General features: G+C 49.7%; 1 protein-coding gene across 2 annotated transcripts; it reads left to right on the top strand.

The window, feature by feature from the left end:
* Positions 1–6,904: 6,904 nt before the first annotated feature.
* On the top strand, positions 6,905–10,320 carry LOC136545721 (probable arabinosyltransferase ARAD1). Of its 2 annotated transcripts, XR_010781138.1 has the most exons (3): positions 7,040–8,013; positions 8,646–9,724; positions 9,842–10,320. XR_010781138.1 is itself a non-coding variant. In XM_066537714.1 (2 exons), exons 1-2 carry the CDS (start codon positions 7,186–7,188, stop codon positions 9,207–9,209), a joined length of 1,392 nt encoding a protein of 463 aa, XP_066393811.1. In that variant the 5' UTR covers positions 6,905–7,185; the 3' UTR covers positions 9,210–9,789. The 2 variants fall into 2 exon arrangements, 1 of the variants encoding a protein (XP_066393811.1); XM_066537714.1 differs by lacking the exon at positions 9,842–10,320 and having other exon boundaries at positions 6,905–8,013; positions 8,646–9,789.
* The last annotated feature ends 17 nt before the right edge of the window (positions 10,321–10,337 follow it).

The raw sequence follows: 10,337 nt of genomic DNA, 5'->3' as shown, positions 1-10,337 counted from the left end.
AGTGCCTTTAATGGCTGATTTTTGTTATTTTTGCTAGAGAGCAAATTTTGTATAAAACATGCATGTGATAATTTTTAAACAGTGATTATTTGTTGTGTAGAACATAGGAAAAATATTTTATCTATTGTTTGACACTTTTCACGGTACAAAGTATTTTCATGTTCATAATCATGCCATAGCTTGTTATTTTTGTGTAGGCTAATCCACTCATCCAAATGCCATAAAAATCTGATGGTAGACTACTTAGGGTAGTACTGTGCTATGGTAATTTTCTAAGATTTTTCTAAGCTATAAAAATAGATGTTGTTATTCAAACATATTATTAACTAGGGTTAATCATATGTTGCTTTGTGTATGTTTAAGAGATTAGTGAAGCTTTGATGTATCTTTGAAGCATTTAATGAGATGTGTTGACTTAGCATATTAGTAGTAGAAGAGAATGCAGTAGATGACATGTGCTTATAGTATATGTTCTTGGATGATGTTGACTACCTTGCATTCAAGCACATCTATTGTGTTCATTTCATCCGATGCACTTTTTGCATAAACACTTACGCACATGCATCATACATGATCGCAAACCGAGAGCCCAGTCATCATACCCGAGGAGCCTGAGGAAAAGCTCGAGGTGCAGCCGCAGGAAGTGACCGAAGCCGACAAGGAGGACGTTGAGAAACTTCTGGAGTACCCCGATCACCGCCCGAGCTCCTTCGAGAGAGGCAAGCCCCGGAACATTTTCTCCCTAGTTTGCCATTATTAATTAAATGCTTTACTTTAATTGATGCATTACGTTCAGGAGTTGTTTGCAACCGTTGCTACATTATACCTTGTCTACCTTGTTATATGATATCCTTGTTACCCTGGTATCCGTAGTCGAGTCAATGCTTAGCTGGCTTAGACCGGTAGAAGTCGGGTAATTTTCTGTCACCTGTGAGCTATAGGTGGTTACCTGGATCTGCTTGGATAACTATGTAGTCATGGTATAACTAAGTGTTAAATGAAGTTGAGACCGGATGGAGACTTACAGAGTTTTGGACTGTAGTGCTTTCCGTCTGTGTCGATTAAGGACCGACCGTTGTTGGGCCTCAGGTCATGTTGAACATATGCCTTATATTTAGCTGGCCGAATAAAGTACCTTTCGACCACGAAGCTGGGAGATTATTCGGGTCGAGTAGATTGCCCGCAGCGCACTGTGCCAGAGCAGGTGTGGTAAGACATGGGGGCGAGATGATAAGACCAAAGTGCAGTCGGTCGACCTCCGGGTACATGTGGTTCCTAGCAAACTCGAGATTCCTGGATAGTTGACTCGGTGATCAATACCCCACTTTAGCGGGTAAGTGAGGTTTGTGTAAGGAATAAATCACCAGCTAATTAGGAATCGATTCGAATCGCCATTGCTCCTAGATAGTGAGCACTTGACTTGAGTGACTTCATCGTAGTAATGTTAATGGAACACTTGGACAGTTATAATGAATATGACATTATGGAAGTTGTTGATGATCATGGGTTATCATTATTGGCTTAATCGCATGCTTGCTCTAGTATAGGTGCAAATTTAGCCGACAAGTTAATAACAATTAACTTGACAATAATGCTTTTGGAAAGGTTATTAGAATGCTAAAAATATTTCTTTTTGCAAATGAGTCGGCTACCCTACTATAAGCCCTTCATAATCCTTGGTGTCACTTATTTTCGGTTATGTCGGGTAAGTTTAGCTGAGTACCTTCTTGTACTCAGGGTTTTATTTCCACTTGTTGTAGATGGGCAGATGTATTATGGCTATTGTATCAACTGCCTTTATCCTGCAATGGGTGATGCTTAGGACCATGGGCATGGTCATTCCTTACGTCTCGTCTAATGTTTTTATTGGAGATGATCATTAGCTGGCACTGTATTTGAACTCCATGTGAGTGTGTGTGGTTTGAACAAATGGCTTCCGCTACTTCTATTTGAACTCATTTTGTAATAACTATGTTTAAACTCTGATGTATCTGCGATGTGAATTTTTATGTAATATGTGATGGTGACCGCTGAACTTATTACGATCTTGGCTGGGATGTGAGTTGGTTTGAAATCCTTCATGATTTCATGGACTACCGGGTTATATGGGCTTAAGTTTGCTAAATCGTCTGCTCCGACGGATGATTTTCTTACTTAATTTCGTATAATTGGTCGGTTCTGTTACAGTCAGTTAGTTTGGTTCGAAATCGAACTGAACTAACCGAAGCCAAACTTCATCGGTACCAATTTAGAAGAATCGATCAGTACCAACTTTCCTGGGATGAAAGAATCGATGATTCGGTTCGGTTCGCTGAATGGCCAGGGCTAACCACCCTCTCGTAGTCTCACCCCCATGTAACCCACGGTCGATGGTCTATCACTCACACTCTACCAAACCAGAAACCACAAGGTTATAAAAAGAGGCTTTTACATGTATGCCATTAAAAAAGTTTATAATTACACATAAGCCATTAAAAAAATTGACCGCACACGAGTGCCATCGTTCTGAACTTCTTTGCTCTCCAAGCCATTTCATCGGTGTTCCGTTCATTTTTCACCGTTACATGTGGGCCCGGTCAGTATAAAGGTCCAAAATACTCCTCTCATCCCTATCCTCTCTCTCTCTCAAACTCTCTCTCTTCTCGCGCGCACGACGGCAGAAGAAGGAAGCGGCCACGCTGGCAGGGCGGCATGGCGTGCTCATGCGCGCGCGCCCGCGACGGCCGCGGCGGAGCTCGCTCACGGCGGCATGGCGCGTTGCTCCTACCCCGGGCGCCCCCAGCAGCCAGAGGTGGTCGGACCAACATGGCCGCGTGCGCCCCTACCCGCCATGGCCGTCGGTCGCGAGACCTCCAGCGCCACCCTGGCCCTGCGTGCCCCGCCCCACGAGTTCCCGCCGCCATGGCTCCCCTTCCTCGTCATGATCCTACCGGCGCTTTGCGACTGGCTCCCCTTCCTCGTCATCCTCGACCTCTCCTCCAACCAACTCACCGGCCCAATCCCCGCTGAGCTTGCCAACTGCCGCTTCCTCAACATGCTCAGGCTCTCTAGGAACCAGCTCTCCGGCTAGATCCCCACCTCACTCGCGCGGCTCGACCGCCTCAACACGCTCGACCTCTCGGGGAACAAGCTCGACGGCCAGATCCCGCCCTAGCTCAGCGACAACTTCTCCAAGGACTCGTTCTCGAGGAACTCGAGACTCTGCGGCCGCCCCGTGTCCTCGCGCTGCGGCCACGGGCTGGGGAGCACCACCCTTGGCATCGTCATCGCCGCAGGAGTCTTTGGAGCCGCAGCATCATTGCTCCTCGCCTACTTCTTCTGGCGGTGCACCGGGAAGGGCAAGGGAGGGCACCGCCGCCACAGGCGTGACGCCAGCGAGTCCAGCGGCAGGTGAAAGGTCCTAATGGCTAGAGGAAGGGGATGAATAGCCTAATAAAATTTCTACAACAACATTTAACAAAATGGTTAGATAATTATGAGGCGAAGTAAGTGTTGCGCTAGCCTACTCAAAATGTAAGCCACATACCATAATTCTAGTTTAGATAGTGTCTATTCACACAATAGCTATAACATTACCCTATGTTAGTGTGCTCTCAAAGGCTAACTAAAGAGCCACACCAACCAAGCAAGCAATCTCTCACAACTAGTTACACTAAAGAGCTTGTCAACTAGTTTGCGGTAAAGTAAAGAGAGTGATCAAGAAGGTTATACCACCATGTAGATGAAGAACCAATCAATCACAAGGATGAATAACAATGAAGACCAATCACCTTGGAATCAATGATGAACACAATGATTTTTATCGAGGTTCACTTGTTTGCCGGCAAGCTAGTCCTCATTGTGGCAATTCACTCACTTGGAGGTTCACGCGCTAATTGACTTCACACGCCAAACCCTCAATAGGGTGCCGCACAACCAACACAAGATGAGAATCACACAAGCCACGAGCAATCCACTAGAGTATCTTTTGGCGCTCCGCCGGAGAAAGGTCAAGAACCCCTCACAATCACCACGATCAGAGCCGGAGACAATCACCACCCTCCGCTCGACGATCCTCGCTGCTCCAAGCCGTCTAGGTGGCGGCAACCACCAAGAGTAACAAGCGAAATTCATAGTGAAACACGAACACCAAGTGCCTCTAGATGCAAACACTCAAGCAATGCACTTGGATCACTCCCAATATCACTATGATGATGAATCAATGATGGAGATGAGTGGGAGGACTTTGGCTAAGCTCACAAGGTTGCTATGTCAATGCAAATGGCCAAGAGTTGTGAGCTACAGCCGGCCATGAGGCTTAAATAGAAGCCCCCACGAAATAGAGTCATTGTACCCTTTCACTAGGCACTGATCGAGGTGACCGGACGCTCCGGTCCAACTGACCGGACACTGCTCCTTAGCATCCGGTCGCCTGATGGTGGCCACGTGTCTCTTGCGTTCAACAGTGAACGTTTGATCTCAATGGTCGACATGTTGACCAGACGCTCCGACAGAGTTGACCAGACGCTGGACCCTCAGCGTCCGGTCGTTTACAGTAAGGGTCCAAAACATGTTTTTGCCGACCGGACGCGTCCGGTCAAGCTTGACCGGATACAGCCCAGCGTCCGGTGCTTAACCCTAATCACTGTGCTGACCGACAACACGACCGGACGCAACCCTTCAGCGTCCGGTCGCAGAGCGACCCAGCGTCCAGTCAGTTAACCGACGCCAGCATCATTGCGACCAACTCCATTTCACCTCTAACTTTTTCACCCTTACTCAAATGTGCCAACCACCAAGTGTATCACCTTGTGTACATGTGTTAGCATATTTTCATAAATATTTTCAAGGATGTTAGTTCTCTACTAGATCCTAAATGCATATGCAATGAGTTAGAGCATCTAGTGCCACTTTGATAACCGCATTTCGATACGAGTTTCACCCCTCTTAATAGTACGGCTATCAATCTTAAATGTGATCACACTCTTTAAGTGTCTTGATCACCAAAATAAAATAGTTCCTATGATTTATACCTTTGCCTTGAGCTTTTTGTTTTTCTCTTTCTTCTTTCTAAGTCCAAGCACTTGATCATCATCATCATGTTATGATCTTCATTTGCTTCACCACTTGGAATGTCCTACCTATCTCATGATCACTTGATAAACTAGGTTAGCACTTAGGGTTTCATCAATTCACCAAAACCAAACTAAAGCTTTCAGCGGGGAAGACGGGAGTTGGTGGACCGAGAGGTTGTGGGCGGCGCACAACCGCCTGGCCCTGGTCTCGCTGTTCCAGAAGCCCATCGTCAAGGTCAAGCTGGCTGACCTGATGGCTGCCACGTAGGACTTCAGCACCAGCCACATCATGGTCGCCGGGAGCTCGTGGGGCGAGGACGGCTTACCGAGCCGTGCTACGGGACGGATCTGCACTGACGGTCAAGCGCCTGCACTCGTGCCCACTCTTGGAGAAGGCGTTCAGGGCAGAGATGGGTCGGATTGGGCAGCTGCGACATCCCAACATCGTGCCATTGTTGGGCTTCTTTGTTGTCGAGGATGAGATGTTGCTGGTGTATAAGCATATGGAGAGTGGGGCTCTTTTGTCGGTGATGAAGAAGCCAGGGAAGCGCCGCTGAAGCGGGCGCGGGCACGGGGGAGCTCCGCCCTGATCGCCGCGGGCGCGCGCGCGAGCGTACCATGCCGCCCTGCCAGTGCGGCCGCTTCCTTCTTCTGCCGTCGTGCGCGCGAGAAGAGAGAGAGTTTGAGAGGGAGAATAGGGATGGGAGGGGTATTTTAGACCTTTATACTGATCGGGCCCACATGTAACGATGAAAAACGAATGGAACACCGACAAAATAGCTTGGAGAGTAAAAAAATTCAGAACGATGGTACTCATGTGCGATCAATTTTTTTAATAACTTATATGTAATTACATACTTTTTTTTAATGCCATGGAAAAGCCTGTTATAAAAACACTCGTGAGCCCAACTCGCGTGAGAGCTCCTCCTCTCGACCCTTCCTCTTTTACAGTTGAGCAAGGGCGAAAAGAAGGCGAGTAGCTTCCGGCGCCAATCCCCTTCGTTCCCTCTCCCCTCCGGCGGCCGTTTTGGTGTCGGAGAGGATGGGGAACGGGGGTTGAGGCGGCCGATGTATATCTTTTGCTTGCCCGCCAGTGGAGTCGTCGCCGGCGTTGGCCGTGGTGTTGCCTGGCTTCTCCGTCGTGGAGGAGTTGAGGTATGTTTTTCCTTGCAGTAGCCGTTGGGAGAAGGTGGCGCTGCTTCTAATGAATAAGCTTTTCCGGCTTGGTCTTCTCTCTGCTGATGGCTGCTCCGGAGCCATTCGAGGCGGGCATGGAAAGAGGGAGAACTCTAGTTTTGGAAGAGTAGCCGACGCTGCGTCCGTTCCAGATCTTGGTGTTTCCCGCTTAGGAGCCGGCTGCTTGGCGATTCTACCACCTTTGGTTCGATTGCTGGAAGGCCGATGCAGAGGGATGGTTCTTGGATTTGTGGTTGGTCCTGTGCTTCTTCCTCGTCGCCGGCCGGCGAGTTGTGCAGGGCCACGGTCAGAGGAGTACGAGGCGTGTCCCCGGCCGATGTCCTTTCTCCGTCAAGATCTACTGCAGCTCGATTCAAAGCCTTCGTGCGATGGTACATCTTCTGGCTATGGTGTTCGTCGTCTTCTTCTTGATCTGGGCTAGCGGCGGCGGTGGAAGACGAAGATCGACGGCGGCAAGCACAGAAGACCCGGAGCACTTTTTTGTAATTTCTCTTTTTATAGGGTCTTTTGTGCAAGTTGTGTGGGACAGCTGTCCTCTCTGCATCCTTCTAGGATGTACCTGTACTGTGTGTATTTGTAGTCTTAATACAGGTACGCTTTCAAAAAAAAAAAAAACAGAAACCGCAAGAGCAGCCGTGCCGTGGGGTAGCGTGCAGCGCTTGCGTCGATTTGGAGGTGCCCGCCCGTGCCTTTCCGCCGCTTCCCACCGCGCCGCACCCGCCCCACTCCCCAGCACCCAACTCAACCGTTGCCACCAGCTCCAGATCCGACCGCCTCGATCGGGACTCGAGCGTCAGTCACCACAGCGATCAACCGGCCGCCGCGGGTGATCAACCCACCCGCGCTTACCCCCGCCAGATCCCCAGATCCCCCTCCCAGTCAGCCATGGCCGCGCCCCGCTCCGGCCTCCGCCCGCACTGCCACTGCTAGCGCCATGGCCGCCGCCGCCGCCTCCTGCCGGAGCCCGCTCGCCTGGCTCTTCGCGCTTGCCGCCGCGCTCTTCTTCTTCTCCTGGTACCTCCTCCTCGACTCCGCCGCGGGCCCAGCCGCCGCCCGCCGCCCCAACCAGTGGCTCCGCCCCGGCGGCGGCGGGCGGCGCCCCGGCCCCGGTACGAAATGCGACCCCGCGGAGGCGCTGCTGCGAGTGTTCATGTACGACCTGCCCCCCGAGTTCCACTTCGGGCTGCTCGACTGGAAGCCCCCCGGCTTCGGCGGCGGCGTGTGGCCCGACGTCAGGGACGGCGTGCCGGACTACCCGGGGGGCCTCAACCTGCAGCACAGCATCGAGTACTGGCTCACCCTCGACCTCCTGGCCTCCGAGCAGGGCGCGCCCGCGCCCTGCGCGGCGGCGCGGGTGCGCCACGCCGCGGACGCCGACGTCGTCTTCGTGCCCTTCTTCGCCTCGCTCAGCTTCAACCGCCACTCCCGGGTCGTGCCGCCCGCGCGGGACAGCGAGGACCGCGCGCTGCAGCGGAGGCTCCTCGAGTTCCTCGCCGCGCGGCCCGAGTGGCGGAGGACCGGAGGGCGGGACCACGTCGTGCTCGCGCATCACCCCAACGGGATGCTCGACGCGCGCTACAGGTTCTGGCCCTGCGTCTTCGTGCTCTGCGACTTCGGGAGGTACCCGCCCAGCGTCGCTAACCTCGACAAGGACGTCATCGCGCCCTACCGGCACCTCGTCGCCAACTTCGCTAATGACACCGCCGGATACGACGACCGGCCGACGCTGCTCTACTTCCAAGGCGCCATCTACAGGAAGGACGTGAGTATCTTGCTACTTACTCATCTCGTCTAATTTGAATCTTCATTGGATTAGTCACATCTAATTTAATATAATAGTAATGTCAGCATGCCTCTTTTGCTTAAAAAACTTGTGTTCTTCCCTAAAAAGAATTGAGAATGTTTGACATGCTCATGTGGCACGTGCAATCCTTTTCATTCCGTAGCCTTGCAATGGCTAACATGTCCCTTTCCCTCCGTGTGCCACTTACCTAAATTTGCACAAGTTCTGGGCACCAAAGATGCATCGTTGTATGCTTCTTTACGAATTGGAGCGTTTTGCCCTGTCTATCAGTAATTAGTCCAGCTCGTACATAGGCAATCACTTCTCCCAGTCATATATGACCACGATCAGCATACTTCGCTGTCTTTTTGCAACAAGTTCAGTATACTTTAGTAGTTATATTATACAATCTGACAGGTGATCTATGTATCTGTAAACAAATTCAGTATACTTTAGTAGTTATACAATTGACAGTCAAACATGGATTAGACGTGGGTTATATTGATTGGTCTAAGAGATTAGGCTCTGTGAGCAGATGAACTATGGAAAATGTATGTAGTTCACATATATATTTGCTATTCTACTCACATTTTCACTGCACAATGTTGTAGGGTGGTTCCATCCGGCAGGAACTGTATTACCTTCTGAAAGACGAGAAAGATGTGCATTTCTCATTTGGAAGTGTAGCTGGTAACGGGATCGAGCAATCAACACAAGGGATGCGGTCATCCAAGTTCTGCCTCAACATTGCAGGTGACACTCCATCCTCCAACCGCCTCTTCGACTTCATAGTCAGTCACTGTGTTCCCGTCATCATCAGCGATGAGATTGAGCTCCCGTTTGAGGATGTCCTTGACTACTCAAAGTTCAGCGTCATAGTACGTGGTGCAGACGCAGTCAAGAAGGGGTTTCTAATGAGCCTGATCAAAGGGATCAGCCGAGAAGAGTGGACACGCATGTGGAACAAGCTAAAGGAAGTAGAAAAACACTTTGAGTACCAATACCCATCCCAGACTGATGATGCCGTGCAGATGATATGGAAGGCTATTGCTCGGAAGGTGCCCTCTATCCGGCTGAAGATTAACAGATTACGAAGATTTTCTCGGTTTGATACTAACAAGACAGATGAGACTCTACCCCAGTCTTCTTCTTGGCTACAGAATCAGGCTCCTTGATTTTGGACTACCAAGCCCAGGCTTTCACCATGTTTTCAATCCTGTCGAAACAAGAGTTGATACTGAAGACCAAACCTTAATCGCATGACTGGGGGCAGATGTTACATCTGCTGACATCAACGGAGAGTAAAGTTGAAACACTTTAGCATAACAGAATTACATATCCAATGGCATATCATTTTTCTTCGATTCTTTTCTTTTACTTACTATTCATCCAAAATGTCCTCGGCTGCAGACTAAGGACAATGAATTTTGTACGAGAAGCTGTATATTCTAGGTGGCAATATAATTACTGATCAGTTACAGTTGCTGAGCACTTTCGGTTAACGTCCACTGAAGTCTAAAGTCAAATAGGGAAGGTTCTGCAGATGGAGAAAAGGGTGATATCACGCTGTGTGTGAATTGAGATCGGAATGTGCCACTGAAAGCATGGAAAGACTGAACGGGCGCACCAGATAGGGAAAGCTGGATAATAGTCTCTTCCTCGACTTGTTTTACGGTTTCACATACTGGTTGTATGTTCAATTGTTTCCTCCACTTGTTTTATAGTTTCACATACTGGTTATATTTGCATTGTTCATCAAGTTCTCGATTACTTACAGCGCCCACTGGCTACCTTTAATGGTACGCAGTCCCGGCCAATCTTTCAATCTCGCCAAAGAAGAAATGACTCAGAGGGGCAAGCGGAGGAAATGCAGAAATCGCGTATCCCTCCTATCCTCGGTGGAGTACAGTGGATATAGAAAGAAAGGAAGAGTTCGATTGCTTTGCTTTGAGACGGTGTCCTTCTTGGTTGACTCAGAGGGGCAAGCGGAGGAAATGCAGAAATCGCGTATCCCTCCTATCCTCGGTGGAGTACAGTGGATATAGAAAGAAAGGAAGAGTTCGATTGCTTTGCTTGGAGACGGTGTTCTTCTTGGTCGACGTATAAGTAGGTATAACAGAACATATAGAACAAGAAATTTGCACCTTGCCAAATTTTATATCACACTATTATCTTCTCATCTTGGTAAGGCCTCAGGCCCCAGACTGTAGCCCTGTTAGCACTGACCTATTTGAGATTGCCTGATGGGAAGATAAACACGCCGTCCTCGGCAAGAAACACGATGTTAATCAGGTGTTTTTCCA

The sequence above is a fragment of the Miscanthus floridulus genome, chromosome 1 (genome assembly GCF_019320115.1).
Source record: "Miscanthus floridulus cultivar M001 chromosome 1, ASM1932011v1, whole genome shotgun sequence".
NCBI classification, from domain to species: domain Eukaryota; kingdom Viridiplantae; phylum Streptophyta; class Magnoliopsida; order Poales; family Poaceae; genus Miscanthus; species Miscanthus floridulus.
This window is presented reverse-complemented; position numbering and strand designations above follow the sequence as displayed.

Bases quoted from the DNA above. Each gene is read 5' to 3' on its own strand.
- LOC136545721 (XM_066537714.1), top strand. From the start codon at position 7,186: ATGGCCGCCGCCGCCGCCTCCTGCCGGAGCCCGCTCGCCTGGCTCTTC. The intron at 8,014-8,645 runs GTGAGTATCTTG...ACAATGTTGTAG, and splicing joins GCGCCATCTACAGGAAGGAC to GGTGGTTCCATCCGGCAGGA.